At 40.1% G+C, this 24,203-nt stretch overlaps 1 protein-coding gene across 5 annotated transcripts in view; it reads right to left on the bottom strand.

Moving 5' to 3' along the window:
• Nucleotides 1-8,524: 8,524 nt before the first annotated feature.
• The window catches only part of LOC117366146 (phospholipase D3-like), a 57,242-nt gene continuing 41,563 nt past the window's right edge, over nt 8,525-24,203 (bottom strand). For all 5 annotated transcript variants that reach the window (XM_033957299.1, XM_033957303.1, XM_033957301.1 and 2 more), the window contains 3 exons: nt 23,257-23,422; nt 16,043-16,142; nt 8,525-10,336 (listed from right to left, as the gene is read on the bottom strand). In XM_033957299.1, coding sequence (XP_033813190.1) covers nt 10,149-10,336; nt 16,043-16,142; nt 23,257-23,422 — 454 coding nt within the window. In that variant the 3' untranslated portion in view covers nt 8,525-10,148. The remainder of the gene's footprint in view (nt 10,337-16,042; nt 16,143-23,256; nt 23,423-24,203) is intronic.

The raw sequence follows: 24,203 nt of genomic DNA, 5'->3' as shown, positions 1-24,203 counted from the left end.
CACTGCAGACTAGTTGGATTGTTTTTTGGGTTTTTTTCGTAGCCATTAGCAAGAAATATGTCTTGGAGAGTGTCCTTTTCTTTCTGAAGGCTGTCTGGATTGCAAACTCCTAGTGCTCTGTTCACTAGTGTGCATAGAACCCTTCTCTTTGTGGATGGGTGGTAATAGGACTCTGCATGTGGATAACGGTTAGGTGGGTTTCCAATATACTGTGTGTCCCAGGCTTCCATTTAACCGCTTTCTGATCATAAGAACATAAGAACATAAGCAGTGCCTCAGCCGGGTCAGACCATAGGTTCATCCTGCCCAGCAGTCTGCTCTCGCGGCGGCCCAAACAGGTCACGACCTGTCTGACTCACCAGAAGGGGCCCCCTTGCCACCTTGGTTTCCCATTGAAGTCCTATCTTCCCATCGAAGTCCTAACCCTCCGGTCTTGCACATTCACGACCTGGTTGGGTTTCTATACTTATTACCTGGTTTGCTTTCTATACTTGTATTACATCCCAGCACCTCTCTCAGTATCCCACGATCCCTTTATCCCTCAGGAATCCGTCCAATCCCTGTTTGAATCCCTGTACCGTACTCTGCCTGATCACTTCCTCCGGTAGCGCATTCCAAGTGTCCACGACCCTTTGGGTGAAAAAAAACTTCCTTGCATTTGTTTTGAACCTATCTCCCTTCAGTTTCTCCGAATGCCCCCTCGTACCTGTTGTCCCCTTCAGTCTGAAGAATCTGTCCCTATCCACCCTCTCTATGCCCCTCATGATCTTGAAGGTCTCTATCATATCTCCCCTGAGCCTCCTTTTTTCTAGAGAGAAGAGCCCCAGCCTATCCAACCTCTCGGCGTATGGGCAGTGTTCCAGCCCTCTTACCATCATTATATCCAAAAAGGGAAGGCATCCATTGGTTTCTGTCTCCATGGTGAATTTTATATTGGAGTAGCCGTTGTTCAGATGGTTTAGAAATTCACCGAGTTTTTCCCATCCATGAGGCCAAATGATGAAAATGTCATCTACATAGTAGATCCACAATTTAGGTTTGAGCTTGGCACTCTGCAGCAGGGTGGTTTTGAGAGACTCTATGAATATGTTGCCTACCACCAGGGAGAGGAGGGAGTTCATGGCTGTTTGGGGTATACTTCTGTTTGGGTATACTACTGACCTCGTACTGAAAGTTGTCTTTAAACAGAAAGCTGCTAGATTTGCCCATTTCATTGGTAGACCATGTGTCATAGCTTCTGGTTTATGACCTGGATTGCTTCGTCCACTGGGATTTTGGTGAACAGTGAAACTATGTTGAAACTGACTAGAATGTCTGTGTTACTTAGTTGCAGGTCAATGATGATCTCAATGAGATGGGCAGAGTCTAACTTTCAAAACTATGTCATCAGTTGACATCCTTAACTTTTGGGCTACATAACATGCTAGAGGATTGGTAGGAGCATAGACTGCACTGGTGGGATGGACTCCCCAAAGCTAGATTCTTCAAACTCATGCCCTATTTGCAGCGGATAGAAACTTCAGGATCATGTGTGTTCTACATACTCCGTGGCACATGAGGGGGGTTGGCGGCAATGACTCCCATTCTTCCCCTGTCCCTTCAGGTGCCCCCCACATCCCAATCCAACAGGGGAGCTTCTGTGAAAGTTGAAATTGGAGCCAGGGAGCAGTACCAGCTCGTCTCTGGTGCAGTACAGCAGTGATTTGATGCAGAAACTACGCAAAACTACAACGCATAGCCCACAACTCTCTCTTATCCCTCAGGGCAAGGATTTCTGCCTGAATTTGTTTATATGCTGTTTCAGGCTTATTTTCTCAATAATGGTCTCATGAATCCTTCAGGAGTTCCATTTTTGATAGCACCGGGGTCTTCTCACCTCAAAAGCGCAGGTCCCCGTTATAAGAGCCATGTGAAAGTGGGGGACAGTCCACCCACAGATGACTCGGATAAACAGGACTCAGTCTATATGCCTTTACTTTCTCTTAAAGGTCCTTCTTATGTGGGTGAGGATACAGCAGCTTCAGGACCTGTATCTGGGGTAACATTCAGGGTCTTAAGATCCCACTGCGCACAGGGGTTTTTTTTTTTCAACAGTTGCACTCATAGGAATGATATCGGAGTCCCTGCAGGAGTTAAAATTAGACACTCCTTGGACCTGGGTTGCGCAGTGCTCTCTTGGGAGTAACGCAAAACCACAATCTCTCTATTTTAAGGTTCTGTGTAACTTTAATATCATATAATCCATTCTATTGGGGGAGTCTAGGATAAACACAAGTTTACCGTGTTTATCTCTTTGTCCATCTATCTATATTTCTAAGTCAGGAAAAAGGCCTCAGAGTTTAGAGCTCTACGCTTAATCTTGGCACTGAAGTGTAGTTAGGATCCACATATTAGCTCCATAATTCAATCATTGACCAAAAATCCTGATTCTTTATATCTATTATTTTTTTTTATTTTGCTCTTTTATTTTTTATGTTATATTTTTATTTTGTAACTTCCAATGAGTTAATAAAATACTTCTTGTTCATTTAAGACTCATTTCTGAAAATACACTTGGTTTGTAAACTTGTGCAGTAGCCCACCCCCACGATTAAGACTTAGCCAAAAGGAAAGATTTATAAACTATAAAGAGTTTTTTACCTCATGCAAAATTGTAATTTCTTTAATAAGACATTAACTATATTTTTCTGAGGCCCTCCAAGTACCTACAAATCCAAGATATGGCCCAGCAAAGGGTTTGAGTTTGAGACCACTGTTTTAGACAGTAGGATTAGTTCTCTATAGCCACGTGCTGCTGCAGAAGGAATCCACTCCAGATTTTTCACTCTGCCTCTGTTGTACTTCACTGGTTTCTCTAGCAAGATAGATTTTCTCACAATGTACTAATAGCAGGTGCTTCACATTGTATCTGCCAGGTACGGATTTATCTCAGTTTGGCCATCGTTTCTGCCAGTAGTGGCTGGGATCATCACGACTGTTACAAAGACATAAGAAGCACATGTATTTGGTGTACCCCAGTTGTAGACCCAGAAGGAGTGACAACTTTGAGATCACCACAGAGGTTCCACTGATGATCTGCATAGCGTGTGAGTTTTAAAAGTGTCTCCATCACCTCATACGTTTCCTTCAATCCAACTGCATGAGCAACAGGAACAGATGGCTGCTGGTTTCTATTGTGTGAAAGTACCGCTTTAAGGCTTGCTTTACTTGAAGCAATGAATAGTCTCCGTTCATCAGAAACATGTTCATATCCCAGTTCACGCATAAGACCATTAATATCAGTACAGAAACAAATGTTTCCTTCGATTTGGTAAAAGGAAGCCAGGATTGTGTGACGATCAAGGAAAAAAGATTCCATTGCTTTCAGTCTTCTTTTTGGACCACACATCAACAGTTATTTTCAACAATACTTCATTCAAGCCTTTTGTCAATCATGGTATCTCGCAAGGCTCAGTTCTGTCTCCCAATATTTTCATGGCCCCTCTTTTAGAGCTATGTCAATCCTTTGGCTTACACTTACGCAGACGATATTCAACTTTTGTTTCCATTGAACCATGAATCTGACACAGAAATCAACAAATAAATACAAAACTTGAACAGGTATGGATTTAGCTAAACAATAATATGTAATCGCTAAACAACCCACAAGCCTAAAAGATGCTTTTCCCATGGAGGAACGGATTGAGCGCGCCAATTATACTAAATAACATTTCATTGGAAACGGTCACATAAACTAAAATTCTTGGTATCATTTTCAATCAAAGGCTTTCTTATCACAAACGCATCAGCAGTGTAGTACAATCTTGTTTTTATCGCCTATGAATGATTTGATTTATATCAAAATTTCTAGAACCCAAATCAAATCTTAATACACTCATTGATCATCGCCAAACTTGATTATTGTAATTCTTTATGGGTCTCACTCGAAAAGAAAAAAAAAAAAAGTCTTCAAATTATTCAAAATTCAACTGTCAAGATTTCACATGTAACCCCACTTTTGCAAAAAGCTCACTGGCTTCCGATCAGTCACAGAATTTCTTTTAAGATCATATTGACATTTAAAATGCTTCTATCAAACGAACCACAATTCATAAATAATTTACTTATTCCTCACATTCCGTCACTTGCACTTCAATTATCCGACCAACATTTACTGACTGTTCCATCTTTAAAAATAATAGGCATACATCGTCATATTTTTTCTGTAATTGCTCCAACTATTTGGAATGCCCTCCCTCTATATCCAAGGGAAGACCATGGACAGTTTCAAAAGCAGCCTGAAATGTTTCTTATTTAAGGACGCCTATGAAATTTAATTTCTTTTGATGCAATCTGTGATCTAATACAGTGTTGTTCAACCTTCTGACACCTATGGACCAGCAGAAATAAAATAATTATTTTGTGGACCGGCATCGGTCTGCGGACCGGCAGTTGAAGAACACTGGGCTAAGTCGTGCCCATCTCCATTCAATCTCCGCCCCAGACCCGGCCCCCATAATAGTACTAATTGTAACACCATTTTTTCCATTCATTTTTCATATATTCACACAATATAATTGTATTAACAACAAATAATGGTTAACCACAAAATTAAAATACACAAAGCACACTATATTCTTACCAGAAAACATAACCCCATGCAAATCTAATCTAATCTAAACCTTAAGTTTATATACCGCATCATCTCCATGAGTATGGAGCTCGACACGGTTTACAAGAACTTAAAATAGTAGGTAGAGAAGAAGAAAAAGGATTACGTGAACTTATGTGAAGAAGGGAGGAGAAAAAGGGGGGGAGGATAGAGTTACAATTTGATGAAAAGCCAGGTTTTCAGTTGTTTGCGGAATAATTGAAGGGAGTCCAGGTTCCGCAACGGGATGGTGAGGTCGTTCCAAAGACCTGTGATTTTGGAGAGAAGGGATTTTCCCAGTTTGCCTGCATAGTGGATGCCGCGTAGAGAGGGGAAGGCTAGTTTATACTTTTGGGCAGTTCTGGAGGAGTCGGGACTGGAGGAGTTGAAGGATAGCGGGATAAGAGGAGGGAGGATGCCGTGAATGATCTTAAAAGCCAGGCAGGAACATTTGAAATGGATTCTGGAGATTATTGGGAGCCAGTGAAGTTTGGCAACGAGTGGGGAGGCATGGTCAGATTTGCGTTTTGAGAAGATCAGTTTGGCTGCAGTATTCTGGATTAGTTGGAGTCTTAGAAAACTTTTTTTTGATAGATTTAAGTAGATGGCGTTGCAGTAATCTAGTTTGGAGAGGATGATGGATTGGACAAGGACCAAAAACTAAAAGTACTAATATTTACAAACAAACCCTAAGATGCAAGACTCTACAAGCAGTACAACCCCAGAGGAAAAGAAACAAATGCATTTCCTCCTGAACAGACAAATCAATCACTAAATAAAAAAAATAAAATCATTTCCCTATGGTTGTTGTCTCTCTCTCTCTCCATGTGCCTTGTCTTCTGGTCTGCCCCCCTGTGTTATCTTTGGGCCAATCCACGGTGCGATCAACACAGCGTCTTCGGGCCAGCTCCCTGAGTGCTGCATTGCACAAAGCTGTGGGCAGCGTCCCGCGCCTCATCTGGAAGCCTTCCCTCTGACGTTGCGACGTCAGAGAAGGCTTCCGGTTCAGGTGCAGGATGCACTCAGGAGCCTTTTCCCACGGCTTTGTGCACTGCAGCACTCAGGGAGCTGGCCCGAAGATGCCGCGTTGATCGCACCATGGACCGGCGTCTTGGGCCCGATGGACGTGCTAGCCCTGTGGACTGGCAGAAAATTTCTGCGGACCGGCACTGGTCCACGGACCGTCAGTTGAAGAATACATTCCATCCCCCCCTTTGTTTTTGCCTTAAATGTAGCTATCGTTTTTAAATATTGTATATCTCCCTTCTTTCTTTTTGTACCAGCCAGAAAATTTCTGTCATCTCTTGTTTTAAATACTGTTTTTTTAAACATTCCTTTTTTTTATTTTAGAATTGTATTTTGCTTAGCAAACCAAGATAAACAATTTTAACAAATTTTTAATAAACTTGGGAAACTTGCTTCAGCCTTGAAGGATAGGGGGATTGAGGGATACAGATAAGGGTAAATAAGAGTATGGAAAGAGTAAAGATAAAAACAAGGGGGCTATAGGGCTAAATCAAGTAAACATGACAGGTCATGGACTGATGGGCCGCTGCGGGTGCGGACTGCTGGGCGCGATGGACCTCTGGTCTGACCCAGCAGAGGCAAATTCTTATGTTCTTAACCCAACAATTCTGCTTTGACAGTGACATGTCTCGAACCAGATCATTAAAATCTTTCTTGAGTTAGCAGGTGAGATTGTTTTTCTTACAACTCCAACAGCAGCAGAGACGCATTCTCCATCTGAACTTTCAGCACACTGTGCAGTAGATGTGGAAGGAGGAATTGGAACTGGATTCTCCAAGTTATGAGGAACGAGTTTAATTGCTGACAGGCAATCAGGATACACAATTTTATATTTATTCTGCTTTGTGAATCCAGCAATTTTTGTCATGCAAAAAATAATAGTCTGAGTGATGATTTGTTGGTTCACACCACACCATGGATACAGCGAAAGGTATCTTCTTCCGTTTCCCATTCAGCCAGTGTTAATCGGGAGTAGCAGATGGTGCAGCACACATGAGGTGCCCATGCTTTATCTTGGTCGCCAACTTTACATCCAAAATAATGCTTGTATGCACTTTGAAGTCTGCTGGACAGATTCTTTCGCTGATCTTATGCAGTAAATTGTTCACAGACATAACAAATTATCAAGATGGTTAAGACAACCTCATCTGTTCATAATAATTGTAATATCTTAGACAAAAACAAACAGTATAAAAATTCACAGAAAAAGCAACACCATCAGTTTTTAGTATAAACTTTCAAATTACTGGTATATGTGATCATTGAGCTGTCCTAAAATGAAATATTGTGTTACAGAAACAGTAAAATACAAATGCTTCATGGTAGTGTTATTGACAAAAATGATATAAACGCAAACTAACGCATAACTTAAAAACAAGTTGTGATAGACGAAAACTGTTTTCAGATTTAGAGTCAGCATATGGCCCTTGTTAAGGTACAGGTGATAAAACTCCAGTAGCAAAATGCTTGTTGACCAGTAACCCAAACTGACTTATCCAAAAGGCTTGACTAGGAGTGTAACAGAAGTAACTGTTACCTATTCTTTCTGGTGTTTGAGATACAAATCGTATCTTCATTGCCTTTGTAAAATATAAAGATTCATTGCAAAGAATTCAATTGACATCACATGACAAAACATAAACTCTTTATTCAAAAGATTCATAATAGAAAAATACACTTTGAACAATAACACACACAGAAGTCAATTTTCAGCCAGGCACCAGCCTGCAAGTTGGTTTTAAAATTCAGCTGACCAGCCAGTGCCAAAGGAACCTCTTATCCCACTTCTTTTGTAGATAAGACATGTGAAGTGCACCAGCAAAAACAAAAAAAAAAAGCCTGTGTCAGCTAGGCATCTTTTCCCTGTAAGGAAGATTACCTGCACAGTGAAGAGGGAAGACGGGTTTCAAAGGGCCCTTCTCTACACCTACAGGGTTAGGAAAAAAGAAAGTGAGCCACCTAGAGTTTTTTGCAGGTTTCTCAGCAATCACCAGGAATTTCAGTGCAAAAATTTACAGCTTTATACATTCTATCTACATTTATGTGCCAAGTGGAATGAAATTATCTTTAAGCACAGCAACGTTACAAACTTTTTAGTGTAATCACCTAGCGATTTTCGTGCATTCAAAAATGTTTGCACTATAAAACTACCATTATTTGGGAAGAAAAAGGAGGTACCAGCTTACTGTTAATGACATAATGATATAGGAGGAAGGTGTGGGTCACTGGTAGAGCTGCTGACTCTGCACCCTTGTAACCCTGAGCAAATCACTTAATTCTCTAGTGCCTACTGCTTTGAAATACCAAAACCACAAAAAGGTGGTATATAAGTCCCTATTAACTTAATTGGTGAAATGTAGACTTTTGTCTGGGGAGCAATGTTGGAGGATTATTACAAACTCCACCCAAAGATGTAAACAATTGCTGAATTCAAGAAAACACTACAAATGAGCTGGGACAGCCTGCCCTAGAGACCAAGGGCCAGATGCTCTAAAATCGGCATTAAAATCTTGTGGGCCGCTGTGGTGACAATAAATTATCTAATTTGAAAACTGTGATTGATGTTGAAACAATTTCACATGCAAATGATTTTCACGGAGGTCCACCGTAATTCCATATGGAGAAAGTGATTGACATGTGCAGAGCTGAGGAAGCACTAAACAGCTGTGTGGCAGGAACCCACACCCCTGACCACCCCACCACCTTTAAATTGAAGATCAGCAGGAGGTATGCCCACTCCCTCCTGCTGCGCTTCTTCTCCCTCATGAGCCCCAAAGCTTTAAAGATTGGCAGGAGAGATGCCCACTTCTTCCTGCAGCCAGGCTCCCCCCTAACCTCTCCCGCAAACCCCCAACCTCCCCGTACCCCTAAATTGAAGATCGGCAGGAGGGATGCCCACTCCTTACTGCTGGCAGGCATGCCTCTTCAAAATGGCAGCCTTCCCCTTCATAAATTCATAATTCCTGTGAGCATCAGAGCATTTAGTGCTCTGGGCTGTGGTAGAAACCTCTACCGTGGCTTAGTAAAAGAGGGGGTTAATTAGTAAACTGGCTTCAATTATGAGCTTTAACGAGCTCATAATTGAAAAAAAATAAAAATTGAGCAATAGGTGCTTATCTTTAGGCACAATTATAGAAAATGTGCCTATTGCATGGTGTCTAGCGGTCTAACAGTAAAGTAGGTGTGTTTAGAGGTAGAAAGTGACAGGCGCCACTAGGTGAGATTCTCTAAAGAATTTAGGCAAATATAATGTAGGCCTTTAAAACCCTGGCTTACATTACATGTGACTAAGTATAATTCTGTAATGGGCACCTAGGAATAATTGACGTGATAGGTGTCTATAAATGTGTTACCTATCTTTTAGGCACTAATTATAGAATCCGGCCTTTTGAGGATTCAGTGACTGCAAAATTCTGACACATTGTTAATTGTATCAGTTGAATTACATTATTTTACTGTGTTTTAGCTTAAACATTTTTAACGCTTAAAAATTGCTAGGAAGCTAAATTAAAATGTCAGTAATATCAAATAACTTAAGATAATTAAATGTTGTTTAATAGTAATAGTTAAGTATTATGACTAGATAAACATTTCTTGCTGAAATTCAAAGCAGTTGACGAGAACTCTACAGGGTTACTTTTTCCTACCTCACCCTGTATTTGCTCACAAAGAATCTCTTTAAAAATTGCCCAGTTTGAGGTTTTGTTTTATAACAGGGAACCTACTAAAAACACTATTTAAGGCACCTATCTTAAGCCTACTCTATAAAGAAAAGTAGGCACTTACTTTTCTTTATTAGGCATTAGCATAACTGGCCAAAAACACAAATTGATTTAAGGTGTGCTGGTATAAATGCCCGTTTCTAGATGGTAGCAAGAATGATTGTAAAGGATAGTAATTTACAATTTATGTCTAAACATGTATGCTCTACCCAAACTTAGCCATGTGAATGCCCACAGTAAATGTAGCACAAAGCACGCCGGTTCGTAAATGTTTTATAAGAGATCATTTACACGTCAATTAAAATACCACCATCAATGTGCATCTTGCTGCTTAAAACTAGGCGGCTCCTTATGTACATTAATAGGAAGGTCTCCTTCAATTGTATGGCTTTGGCAGGTAAAATGTATCTTTGGTTTTTGTTAGACATTTCATGTACCTTCTTGTTCTGTTTTGAACGTTTCATATAGTTATTCACTTCTTTTCTAGAAATGTTGTGGCATTTCCCTTGTACAGCTAGAACAAGTATTGTTTTATGGCATAACAATCTTTTTATTCCTATCACTGATAAATGCAGAGAAAAATCTTTTAAAGCTGTAAAGTATTGTTTTTGGTTAGGCTTCTAAAAAAGGTGGTTGCTGGGTTTATTTTACTAAAATATTAGGAAGATTTTTCTCTGTACAGTGTATCAGAATTTCCTATAATGCACCTTGTACTGACCCCCACCCCCCCAGTAAAGAAAATTTCATCTTAGTAATGACAGTCATGGCCTTCAGGCTTCAGTGTTACAGCTCATCTTGCTGTGTAGGTTGTGTGTGTAACTTGAATCCCAGTCCCTGTGGAACACAGCCTCCAGCTCTTGCCGCACCAAGATACTGTCCCCGGTGGCTATTGTCTGATTTATAATTAATCCAATCCCAGCTGTTTTTGTAAAATAATCCTCTGACCAGTTTGATGTTCCTAGAATAAAAAAATTGAAGAAAGGTTTAAATGTAAAGTTAATAAACCACAGCAGAGGTACCAAAAACACAGCAAAGATAACCACACCACAACTGTGTAATGATTTAGACTAGGAATGGACATGATCTGTGTGAATCTGGCATACTGGAAACACCAAACACAGGAGAAATGGTTAAGCAGTATATTGTAAGGAGTCTTTTATTAATATATTTTCCAGCATTGGGGAAGACCGGCAATGGATTTGATGGCTTCAGCCAAGAACGCAAAGGCTAATTGCATCTACAGTCGAAGAGATGAAACGGGAAGTGCAAAGTTGAACACGTTGGTTCAGTCCTGGCTGGAAGAGAGGCTTCTCTATGTGTTTCCACCGTGGTTCATGGTGGGCTCTGTCATTTGAAGAATCACAAGTCACCCAGAACTTGTGATCCTGGTAGCCCCAGACTGATCTTTGCAGATCTGGTGCATTTCCAATGAGACATATGCATCAAACTACCAGTTTACATGGGGCTCCTCAGTCAGGGACCAATATTCCTATGGAGAACTTGGAATTACAGCATGGCTCCTGAGCACACAGCCTTAACCTGTAAGGGTTGTTCGGAGGTACTCATATGCCAATCTTATCAATCAGATGAATGAAAGAACGTTGTGGGTATATAATCTCATGTCTGTAAAGCACAGACTCTCACTCGATCGCATACCAGCTCTACTCAAAACATTCTTTCCTCAGATTTATAAGATTATCGTGTCGAGCTCCATTCTCATGGAGATGATGCGGTATATAAACTTAAGGTTTAGATTAGATTAGATTATCTTAAGTTATTCCATATTCAAGAATTAATAGTATACTTATATTGCTATTGGAGATTCTTGATGCAGGCCAATGGTTTGAAACACGGCCAAGTCGAGTCTAATAAAAGTTTATCAAAAGATTCTTTACCGCATGAGTTTGAAGAAAATTTATTAATATAAGACTCCTTAAAACATGCTATTTGATCATCTCCACCATATTTGGTGTTTCTATTTTGTGGAGGAGTTTTGTTGTGGTTTTTATCCCAGGCAAGCAGGCAGCATATTCTCACACACGGGACACTTCAGACATCATCTATTATTATAAGTGCATCGCCACTTTAAAATTTTAGAAAGTTCACAATAACCCGCACAGCACATGCGCGAGAGCCTTCCTGCCTGACGCAGGGCGTGCGTCTCCTCAGTTTTTTCATTTACACAGAGCTAAGAAGACGCGGTTTAACAGTCATTAAACTTTTTCTTGCCTTCCCGCTCTCGTGGCATGACTTTTAGTCAGCTTTTCCCTTTTTTTCTTTGGTGTTACTTTCTTGTTAAAAAAAAAGATAAAAGAAAGAACTCTTTCAAATTTAGTTGACTCAGCGGGGCCTACTTCTTTACTTCATCCTCCAATTTCAATTTTGCTGGGCTGCTGTTTTCCCTCCATGTCAGGCTGCTGACTGAGTTTCTTCAAGTGACGCTGTGTTCGAGCTTCTATTGTTCTTTTGAAGAGGAAAGGATCTTTATTTTTCTTCAGCAACAGACTTTGTCATCCTGGAAGTTGACACTGTTTTTAGACTTCCCTGCACCGGATGTGTGGGGCTGAAGTCTCTACATCGCAGGATCCAGTGATGTCGACTCCAGTGTCTTCATTTCCTTGGACTTTTTCAGCAAAGACCTCCGGTGTTGCATCATGCTGTTCTGAGTAAGTGGGCTAGAATGCCTTCCCTTACTACATTGGGACTTGGGTCAAACTGGCATTGAATCAAGTCATACTGACCTTGAAATAGTCCCATAAGTGCCTGATCCCGATCTTGAGGAGTGGCTCGATATAGGCCTCATCCTCATGGGACCGGAGTGCAACACCATTGGTACCAGTAGTAAAGCCAATGGTACCGGTGCTCGTAGAAGTCCCGTACAAGCCCAGTCTCGATCTTGAGAAGTGGCTCGACATCGGCCTCATCCTCATAGCATCGGAGCACGACACTGATGGTACCTGTGAAAAAGCAAACGGTACCGATATTTTTCCTTAAATTCCAACAACTTGGACTCAACTCAAAGTTCAACTCATGCTAACTTTGATGCAGTCCCATAAGCGCACAGTCCTGATCTGTGGCTCAACATCAACCTCATACTTACGGGATCGGTACATGACCCTGATGGTACTGGTGAAAAGCCCAACGGTACCAGTGTTTCCCCTTAAATTCAAACAACTGGGACTCAACTTTGAGTTCAACTCATACTGACTTCGATGAAGTTTTGTAAGCACCCGGTCCCAACCTCATCCTCATGGGATGGGAGCGTGACACTGATGGTACTGGAGAAAAAACTAGAGGTACTGGTGCTCTCCCTTAAGCAAAACATTGACAAATTGCTACGGGAGCAACTGGGTATGTGTTTTCACACTAACACTATTTGTGTCAACCCCAACTCTCTCGGTACCCGTCCAGTCTGAGAACGTCATGCAATCTTGAGTCTTCAACACCGATTCTCCACTACTGGCCTCATTTTATCCAAAATCTTGACTTGGTTGGAGACTGAACAGGAACCATTCCTTCCTGCATGATGATGCTATTTTTTCAGCTTTAGCTTCAGCTTCTCACAGCGTTGTCTTCCGCTGCCCGACTGCATTTTCAGTCTTAAATACAGTACCAAACTTTTTAGAGTTTGAGATTCTGATCACGAAAGGGAAATATTACAATTTTTTACTTCTTCCCTTTTTGAGAGAGACTTTTTATATGGATCTAGTGTCTCCGTTTTTTCCCTTTTCAGGGGCTCCTATGAAGCTTTTCTTCTATAAAGTGATACCTATTTTTGCGTTTGATATGCCTCAACTTCTTTATGAATCTCTAGTGACAATATACCTTGAAGAAGTCTTCAGGCACTAGTGTCTATACACCTGCTCCTACTCATTCTAGGTGGTAAAGGCAGCATTCAACTCAGTGCTTCAAGCTGTTTAACATCAGTCTTTTCAGCCTTTTTGACGTGTTCCTTCGGAGCATATCCTCAAAACTAAGACTTTCTTTTCGGTGTTGATATAGAAGGAGAGACGACATTGCTACTGTACACCAAATTAATTTTGTCCACAGTATCGTCATCTGCTGCTTGACTCTGCCTTCTCAGTCATAAAAAAAAAAGTAACAATGAACATTGACTTTTTCTGGGTGGCGAGGACTAACGAGGGTGGAGAGCCTATCAGTTATCCTCCCGTCACTACAGCTACTCCTTTGTTTCGCTGTAATGCAGGATCAACCAGGTGTATTTGCTCTTCACTGGTCTTCCACTGTTCCCCTATTGTTAGATGGTATCTGACTGAGAGCATCCACACTATGCCAAAGTCTCCTACATCCCTTTGTACTTCATGCCGGAGGTTTGGGAGAGGCTGTAGGGGAAGAGGAGGCCGCTCAATCCTTTTTAGGATATTTTATCTTCTGTTTTTGATTGCAACATTTCCTTCTTTTTGCTAGTTTGAGGGGTATTTGTAAATTTTTTCCTTACATTACCCTCTTTTCATTTCTGGGCCCCTTAGCCTTTTGGCCTTAGGACTTCCCGCCTCTCCCCTGCGGCAAGCGGCACATGGATGTTCCTCAGATGACCATCTAGCACAATGCAGGCATGATACAGGGGTAAAAAGGCCCGAGGCATCCATCCCTATCAATTTTAAGCAAAATTGAGGAGATTTGAGGCAGATGAAAGCTCTAGAAAAGAAAAGATTGTTTAAAATCCAAGATGGCCACCACCAGTTAATTCATACCAAAAGTTCCAAGGGGGCTAAGTTCAAAAGCTACAGGGAAATGGGTTTTGGTGGAGGACCCTAGGCTCTGGACCCAGAAACCCTCAAATTTCACTTTTTTAGACCTTCCCCTCCTCCTCCAATTTTCCCTATAGGCTATAAATAACCTTACTCACTGTGCCATGTGCTGCCTGCCTGCCAACCTGAGTTCAGAAGGACAGCTGGAACAAATAGAGAACTCTGCCTCATAAGCTTGCACTTCAAACATAGTCTTCAGGCTGCTAGTCTGACCGATGTCTGACTGAGCCTCAGCCCCCGGAAACTCTTTCACTGCGAAAGGGGGAGGACCATGCAGCCAGTCCACTGTTAATCTTGGCCAAGCTGAGAAGGAGCCAAATAGCACTCAAGCTCCTGATAAATCAGGGATGCGAGCAGCTACTCAGGGGACCGTCCCCAAGCTCCAAAAATATTACAGCAGGCTGCATAGACAGATGTCCCCGAGGTCTGAACCTGCTAACTGCAGACTTCTGCCATGTAAGTTTGCATCTTCTCCCAGGCAGAGGACCTAACAAGAGAAAACCTCTAGGCACCCAGACTCACAACTTAAAATAACAAGAAAAACCCTGAAAATAATAAAACCACAGAGCAGATCAGAAACACATTAGAACAACTTATTTGCAAAAGAAAAACTAGAGGGGTGGGGCAAGAACAAGTCTACCGGGAAAGAAGTGGAGTTTAAAGATAAGTGATATCATTCTGCAAGCAACTTGTGGGTTCATATGCATAACTCTAGTGTTCAGGACTACTAGACACATTGCACTAGAATGGGGAATTGGGATTAAGGAAAATGACTCAATACCTTGTATAAAGCCTTGGCTGCAACTAGCACTTTTTATTGTTCTACGAGTGTAAAAACCAACAGCAATTTTTGCCCTGCTTAAAAGTATGCCCAAACTACAGCCCCACTGTGCCCTTTTGAAATCTCTATTTTGCAAATGTACACAGAGATGCTTTTAAAATAACCCAATCTCTATAGTCTGTCGTCCCTGAATATTACTATAAGGGGGCTGGTTCACTGAGGAGATTTTAGTCAAGCCCCCAATACCCATCTACTTCACCTCCTGGCTCCACCCCCCAACACACCTCAGCCTGCACCATCAAGTCACCTCCCCCTCAGACAGCAGGAGATGCCTTAATAAAATGTTATCTACTGCTGAGATCTTCGTTCACCAGCAGGAATGCAAGAGATGGACCCACCACAGTAGAAGATTTGGTAGGTCCGATTACCTGCTATACAAACAAATGTTACAAAGTAAAAAAAAAAAAGCATTATCTGAGCTACAGGTGTTAATCTAGAAAACTTGAATATGAAACATAGCAGGATGTGCTCCTGAGTTTGCCCCTGAGGAAGATTACGAAACAGGGTGCCTTGTAGGGAAATCAGCTAAGGCAACCCTCGAAGGACATGTTGGAATTCACGGACTCTTTGAGATAAGTTACGTTTTAAATTGACTCATTAATTATGCATAGTTGGGATCTTTTTTCTTGCCTATTGTGAAATATGGGTTCAGTGATCGATAGGTTGTATATGAACTTTTGCCACACCTATCTCTTTTTATATTTTTCACTCTTCACAACTGGACTTAATTATATATTTACACATAAAATTGGATACACACACAAAAAAAAATCACATTAGGGTTGAATGATGTTTGTGGGGAGACCTGGCAGTAGGGTGCACATATATTGTGGATAACCCCAGATGAATCTCCTAGATACAAACGGAGATTCCCACAGGCTGACCTGCTACCTGAACAAATTAACAGTTTAGGTATGAGTACACGATACAGTGTGTCCCGAGTGTCGAGTGTAAAAAATCTTTTGAGATACTGAAGCTGGTCTTTTTTGCATTGCCTTATTACAGCAGCCATGACTCAGACCCTCCTATATCATTTGCCTTTTCATCTTACCAATGTATGCAATGCGGTCTGTCACCATGTATTTGTTGTGATTGACTCGGGCGAAAGGAATCTTTTTCTGCTCCTCATTTGCAGGAACCACAAACACTTTCTGAAACACAGGGATGAAATATTCAAACCAGAACGTTTTGGAATTTCTTTCCTATACAGTTCCAAGAGCAAACACTAGTGCCCAAGTATGCTCTCATTGAAACCACAGCAAAGAGTTACTGGAACACATGCAGTGACTAGTGGAAACCATTTCCTGTGTTCCCAGGTCCTTGTCTTGCCCTGCATATTACCATATGTATTACCTGCCATACCCATTTTCATCACTTGGGCCCAGATTCACTAAAGATAGCGATTCAATCACTGTTGGCCGATTCTTTGGCTGATTTTGAAACAGCGACTGATTCACTATCTTGTTTGCATGCAAATGATTTGCATGCAAACTTCCCGACTTAATCGCTCAGTGAGCAATTGAGTCGGGGCAGAGCCCTGACAGTAGTGACAGGAGAAGCAACCTCCTGTCACTGCTTCTGTCGCCCGCCCGCCACCAAACTTATGGCAGGAGGGATGGCTGGTCCCTCCTGCCATCGGCCCCCTCCTCCACCCGCCCACGGCCGAACACCCACGCGCTGAACACCCGCTTAAAAATATGGCAAGAGGGATGCAGACTCCCTCCTGCCATCGGGCCCACTTCTTCATTCCTCCCCCCAAAAAAAACAAACAGCAGGAGAGATGCCCTCCTGCCACTGGACAGCAGACACAGAGGCCACCTCCACCCTCTCCCCATCCCTTTAACAAGTTGGAAGCTCCTGCTGCCTCCTCTGAAGCAATGCGGGCCTTAGGCCTCGCCCCAGTATATCATGTGATGTACAGGGAGGGGCCTAAAACCCTGATTGGCTCAGGTGCCTCGGGCTCCTCCCTTGAGGGGCCTGAGGCGCCTGAGCCAATCAGGGACTTTCTTAGGTAGTAGCCTGACTGGTCTCTGTGCTATGAAAAGAGCGAAATCCTGATTGGGATGAATGTAAGACTGAGAATCTGTCTAGATAACTGGGGGGCAATTGTCTAAAGGACATTTAGATTTTACATATTATATAACTTGTCAAATTTTTCCTAATCTGGAGTTTTAAACTCGTTCCAAGCAGCTGCTAAAGAAAACATTATCTTGGGATCTGAAATGTCAGTACCAACAAAAGCTCATCTCAGTTTTTGCAATTTTGAGCAAAAAGTATAGAGACAGTTCATCTGAGTCAGGTTCAGAAACTTGTGGTGCCTGTTTTAAATTGCTCAAATCAAATATTGTATTTACCAGCTTAAATAATTCTTTAGCATTAAGTACATTGATACCAATTTTAGAAGAATAGTAACTGCCTGAATACTGGCTCTCCAGCTTTTCCTATCCTCGTTCTTATCTGATATACACCATAATCTCTCTAGATGTCTAGCTGATTGCTTTAATTTGAGAAGTCCGAGATCGTTCCAACTTTGATCCCATGTTGTAATTTTTTCCTAATAGTTTGTATAGAGGCTATGTTATCTAAAGCAGTGGTTCCCAAACCTGTCCTAGAGGACCACCAGGCCAATCGGGTTTCCAGGCTAGCCCTAATGAATATGCAAGAAGCAGATTTGCATGCCTCTCACTTCCATTATATGCAAATCTCTCTTTTTTTTATATGCAAGTCTTTTTCAAGGATAGATTATATTTTGGTTTCTAATTCACTGGTGTAGCAAGTGACACATGCTTCCATTGATCCAATTATTTTGTCGGATCATGGAGGGGTTTGGATCAAATTTAGGTTGGATGAACAGGATAAAAATAGATCAATATGGAGATTTGATAATACATTGGTTGCGGATTCAGCTTTTCTTGAAGATTTTAAGTTAAAGGTATCTGAGTTTTTCCAAATAAATACTTCAGAAGATATTAGTACCGAAATATTATGGGATGCTTTTAAAGCTACTATGAGAGATCATATTATTTCCTATTCTGCACATATTGAAAAACAATTTGCTAAGCAATTTACTGATTTGGAAAAAGAAATTAAATATTTGGAATCTAAATTAGTTGATAAATGGCAGCAAGATACTTTACAAGCTCTTTTAAAGGTAAAGGGGAAATATTATGAGATTTCTTCAAGATTGGCAAGGAAAGATTTATTTTCCCAGCAAACCTTGTATTATGTAAGTTCTAATAAGGCGGGAAGACTACTTGCAAACTACCTTAAAGCAAAAAGAAGAAGAGTAAAAATAATAGCAATAAAAGATGAAAAAGGAAATACATATACTCAGATTAGTAATATTTTAAGTCAATTTCTTAATTTTTATAAAGATTTGTATTCTTCCGAGTCTTATGATGATAAAATTCAAAATGGTGTGGAATTTTTAAATTTATTAGAGGGTCCAAAACTTCCTGATCATATAAAAAGAAGTTTAGATGAGCCTATATCATTAAAAGAATTAGAAACAGCGTTGAAGTCTCTTAGATTTGGATCCGCTCCAGGTGGGGATGGTTTTACAGTGGAATTTTATAAAACATTTCAAAATTCTTTGCTACCTCATTTATTAAATTTATATCAGTTTCAACTAAATAAGGGTTGTATTACATGTACTATGGCAGAATCTTTGACTATTGTTTTACCAAAGCCAAATAAAGATCCCACTTTGGTCTCAAATTACAGGCCGATATCTTTAATTAATGTGGATGGAAAATTATTAGCTAAAACATTGGCCTTGAGGCTGGCTAAGGCTCTCCCTTTCATAATTGATGTACACCAAACTGGATTCATTGCGAACAGACATTCTTCTAATAACACTAGATTGGCTTTTCACACATTAAATTTAACTAAAAGCATGAATGAACCAGCTTTTGCCATATCTTTAGATGCGAAAAAAGCATTTGATAGAGTGGAATGGAAATTCATGTATCAGGCATTGGAATGGTTTGGGATGAGTTTGGGATTTATTCAAATGATTCAAACCTTGTATAGCTCCCCTATGGCAAGATTATATATTAATAATAATTTATCGGATCGTTTTCAATTGCATAGGGGAGTTAGACAGGGTTGTCCACTATCTCCTTTGCTTTTTGATATAGTTTTGGAACCCTTATTGTTAGCTATTCAACAGGCAAAGGGGATACAGGGTATTCCTCGTAATGATTGGGAGTATAAGTTCTCTGCTTATGCCAATGATATTTTACTATATTTGAGAAATCCAGGTACCTCCATTCCTTGCCTGTTAGAGTTGATTGAAATGTTTGGAAAATTTTCAGGTTACAAAATAAATTGGAATAAATCTGAAATTCTTCCACTCAATGTACATTGTTTAAAAAGTATGTTTGATTCATTTTCTTTTGTTTGGAAGGAAGATGGATTAAAATATTTAGGAATATGGATTAAAAATACAGTGGATGATACGGTAAAGGAGAATGAAAAACTTTTATTAAAAAAGGTTACAGAATTATGTGAACATTGGAATCCATTACATTTGTCTTGGTGGGGGAGAATTCAAACTGTTAAAATGATGATATTGCTATCAAATGGGTATGATACCAGTGTTTTTTCAGGGGTCTTTCTATAAAAAATTGAATTTGATTATTATCAAATTTATTTGGCTTGGTAAAACTCCTAGAATTGCTTTAGTATCTTTACAAAAGCCAATTAAGGAGGTGGGGTAAATTTTCCAAATTTTTATAGGTACCATTAGACCTATATTTTACGTCAAGGTATGTTTGGGTCCTCCCGGATCTCATTGAGTACACTCCTGATTGGTTATATTTGGAATGGCGACTCATGTTTCCTTTACATCTTTCTCATGTTCTCAGTATCAAGATGCCCAGATTATATAAAGAAAATAGAATTTTAATGGATACTTGGAAAACCTTACAATTTGTCAGTAACTTAACAGCTATTCCTATTAATAAATCAACCAATCAAACCATATGGCTAAACTCCAAGATTCAAATTGGCAGATTCAAGGTAGTCTGGAAGCATTGGATAATTGCAGGTATTCGAACTTTAAATGATGTTATTTCTAATGGTAATCTGCTTGATTTTACACAATTGCAACATAAATTTGGGCTTCATAAATCACAATTTTTCGTTGGTAGCAATTGAAGCAGGCCATTCAGGCAGGGTTCCCTGAATGGAAAACTCTTAATACTCAATACAGTATGGAATTTTTATGTTTTCAGGCGGACTTTCTGGGTCACCAGGCCGCGCAGTGGTATAAAACTATTAGTGATTTGGTTAAAAAAAAGCCTAAAAATGGTCATAGGGATATTTGGAGCATTGAGATTAAGCATCAGATTTCAGCATCTCAATGGTCACAAATTTGGTCTTGGAGAATAAGATGTACAATGTAAGTGTCTATGAGGCAAACTTGGTTTTTTTTTGCTACATAGAGCTTTTTGGACCCCAGTTAGATTACAAAAATTAAATAGTTCCTTGTCTAATAGATGCTGGCATTGTAATCTGGATGTAGGGACTTTGGATCATCTTTTGTATTATTGTCCCCATATCTTAGCCTTTTGGAATTCAATCTGGGATCAAATAAATTGTTTATTGGAAAATCATGTAGCGTTATCTTATGATACTGTGATATTTGGAATGTCCATGAGAAAAAAGAGTCAGATATCATCGTGTAACAATAAACTTTTATTGATCATGACAGGAGTTGCCATCCAACATATTACTAATAATTGGAAAGATCACAGTAGACTTAATTTTAATTTCTGGTGGAATTTGTTGTGTCATCTATATAGAATGGAAAGATCACTGGCGGTACATAATGGAAAATATAAAAGTTTTATAAAAATATGGGAGCCATTAACATCTTTTTGTCATGATTAAATGCCATTTTTCTATTAATTATACACCACTTAGTGTTGAAAGAGGGGAAGGGTTTAATAGGAGGGTTGAATAATGGGCTTAGGGGGAGGGTGGCATTTATTTTTATAAGATACAATGATAAACTGTTCAAGTGGTCTAATTAATAGTGTTTATTATGAATTTTGTACACTTGATGAAAGTTTAAAAATTAATAAAGAATTTTTTTTAAAAAAAGAAGTTCGAGATCGTTCCAACTTTGATCCCATGTTGTAATTTTTTCCTAATAGTTTGTATAGGGGCTATGTTATCTAAAGCAGTGGTTCCCAAACCTGTCCTGGAGGACCACTAGGCCAATCGGGTTTTCAGGCTAGCCCTAATGAATATGCATGAAGCAGATTTGCATGCCTCTCACTTCCATTATATGCAAATCTCTCTCATGCATATTCATTAGGGCTAGCCTGAAAACCCAATTGGCCTGGTGATCCTCCAGGACAGGGTTGGGAACCACTGATCTAAAGTGTCTTAATGTCTTCTTGAGATAGGATAAAGCCTGCAGTGCTGTTCAATTCCTTGCAACAAGGCCTTACGCTGCACCGGGTCTGTGGTGATGCTATATTTTTTGCATAAAATATCTTTTTATCAATGTATCATTGCTGAGTGTGAAAACATAAAAGTTATAGCTATAATACCAAGTAATTTATTCCATTAAGCAAAAATAATAGCACATTTTAAGAAAAATGGAGCTTTATGTAATCAGTGGCTTTGAGCAACCCTAGGATAGGCTTTAGAACATCTTTTAAAAATTATTTTCTCATTCAGCACAATCAAATTCACTTCAATTTGCAAAGTTATTCCAATTATAGGTTTTTCTGGATAACCCTAATAGGTATAGAAAAGAGCCTAAAATATGTAGTGTATGAACAGGAAAATAACTATTAAATGTTGAAAATGTTCCTTGATGCTAGCAATGATGGATGAATCTGTTGCAGCGATGGTAAGATGCCTGAGCAGCTGGGCACATGATGGACGGATGCTGCAGATGGTAGGAGTCTGATCAGTAGACAAGGCTCTTGTTGCCATATCAAAGGCAGACAAGACACAAATTATGTCATTTAACAGTAGCTCATTTAAATCCAAAAGCAGCTTCTTCAGTTTTTTTGTTAATCATTGAATTTAGTTGCTAATTGTCTAAAATGTGTTAAGTTTTTACCCAGAGAATGACACAGGGACAAAGTTTGTCCCTGTCATGTTCCCCACCCTGTGGGCTATCTCTGTTCCACAGATAATCACAGGTCCCCATGTCATTCTCACCTTGAGTTCTGCAACCCCAACCCTATCGGCCTCTTTTACAAAGTCGTGCTAATGGCCTCAAAGCCTATAGAGATTTAAAGGGCTTTGGGGCTGCTGTCGCACGGCAGCCTCTAGCACAGCTTTGTAAAAGAGGCCGTATATGTCATTTCTGTCTGTCCAAGTTAGATTGTAAGCTCTTCTGAGCAGGGACAGTCTATAAATGTTAATGTACAGTGCTGCGCACGCCTTTAAGTGATAAGTAGTAGTAATAGCACACAGTAGTGACACTTTAAACTCAACAGAATGCTGACTACATAAATGTGTTAAAAAAAAACACTGTTATGGCACTTTAGTCATTTTAAATTGCTAAATGGCAAAAGTTATCCATTTTAAAAATGAGCATGGTTTGGGGAGGCATTCAAAGAAATTCTTTCAGAATGAAATTCAGCCATTGAATGGGTAATTTATGTGTTTATCCCCCAAATGCACGAACGCCAGGAGTAAGTGTAACTGTGTTTTGACTACTGAAATCAGTTAAAGTTATACACTTCTCCCTCGGTATTCGTGGGGGTTAGGGGCAGAGCCAGACCGCAAAGTGTGAAAAATTGCAAATAACTTTGTGCCGGCTCTGACCCACCCCCGGACCTTACCTGGTGGTCTAGCGGGCTTTCAGGGCAGGAGCGATCTTCCTACGCGTCTGCCTCATGCAGATTACCAATAGGAAATGGCTGCTATGAGCTCCCGTAGTCTCTTGAGACTACAACAGGAGCTCACGGCAGCCATTTCCTATTGGCGATCTGCATGGGGCAGGAGCGTAGGAAGATTGCTCCTGCCCTGAAAGCCCACTAGACCACCAGGTAAGGCCGATATGCCGGGGGGAATGCGGGAGGGAGATGGGGAAGGTTCGAAATAAAGTTTGTTTTTTCCACCTTAAAAATAAAATTGCGAATAACCGAATCCGTGGATGCTGAAACCGCGAATTCGGAGAGGGAAGTGTACTTTGTAGCTTTCTTTCTGCTGCTTTCTCAGTTGTGACATTTCAGTAAACAACTTTTGGCCCACAACTGTACTGTTTTCTAATATGAGCTGGCCATGTCTTACCACTTCGATGGGGCATCCTAAGGGCTCCTGGCTGAGCAAGCTGAGGGACTCCAGGAAAACAAACATTGACATGTCTGAGTGTGACCAGCAGCTAACCAAGAGTCTGACCACCACCCTTCTATCACAGGCTGCAGTACGCAGCCGATCATCAACAGCTGGCCAGAACCTGCAGAAAGACAGAAATAAAATCCACTAATGGTTTTACCTCTGTGAGGGACTCCCAACAACATATCTTGTGATTTATTCATATTTGAACAAATGAACTTATTCCTGATAATTATTACAAGTAATCCATCACACAATCCCATTAATCTATCAACTACCCACTCTGTCAATGAGCCACAACCCCCTGCAACTATAAAATCTAAGTAATCTCTTTAAAACATTTCATCCACCCATTTGACATTTATCAACTAATAAATATGTCCATCATTCAATCTATCACTTGGTCAATTCACCATAAACCACTATTATCAACTAGAAAGGCAAATCTTATTAAATAATCTATCAAGCAGACCAAGTACTTTATTTATTACCCACACTATCCGATCGTTCTAGGCGGGGTACTAATGCTATATAGATCAGTGTCTCTCAAACTTTTTTTAGCCCTGGCATACTAAATGGAGCAAATTTTTTTTTCACGGCACATTATAATTGAAATAAAAAAATTGCAAAACCAACAAAAAACTAAATTTGAGAGATATTTAAAGTTCTTTAAGCCAGTGTTTTTCAACCTTTTTTGGGCAAAGGCACACTTGTTTCATGAAAAAAATCACGAGGCACACCACCATTAGAAAATGTTAAAAAATTTAACTCTCTGCCTATATTGACTATATATAAAGTAATTCTCTTGAATAGGAATCAAATAAACACAAAGAAAGTATTTTATAATTACTTTATTACGAAATAAAAATTATAAAATACTTTATTCAGTGCGAAACCTGGGC

The sequence above is a fragment of the Geotrypetes seraphini genome, chromosome 8 (genome assembly GCF_902459505.1).
Source record: "Geotrypetes seraphini chromosome 8, aGeoSer1.1, whole genome shotgun sequence".
Classification (NCBI taxonomy): Eukaryota; Metazoa; Chordata; class Amphibia; order Gymnophiona; family Dermophiidae; genus Geotrypetes; species Geotrypetes seraphini.
Note: the sequence above shows the minus strand (reverse complement) of the source record. Positions and strands in the feature narration are given on the sequence as shown.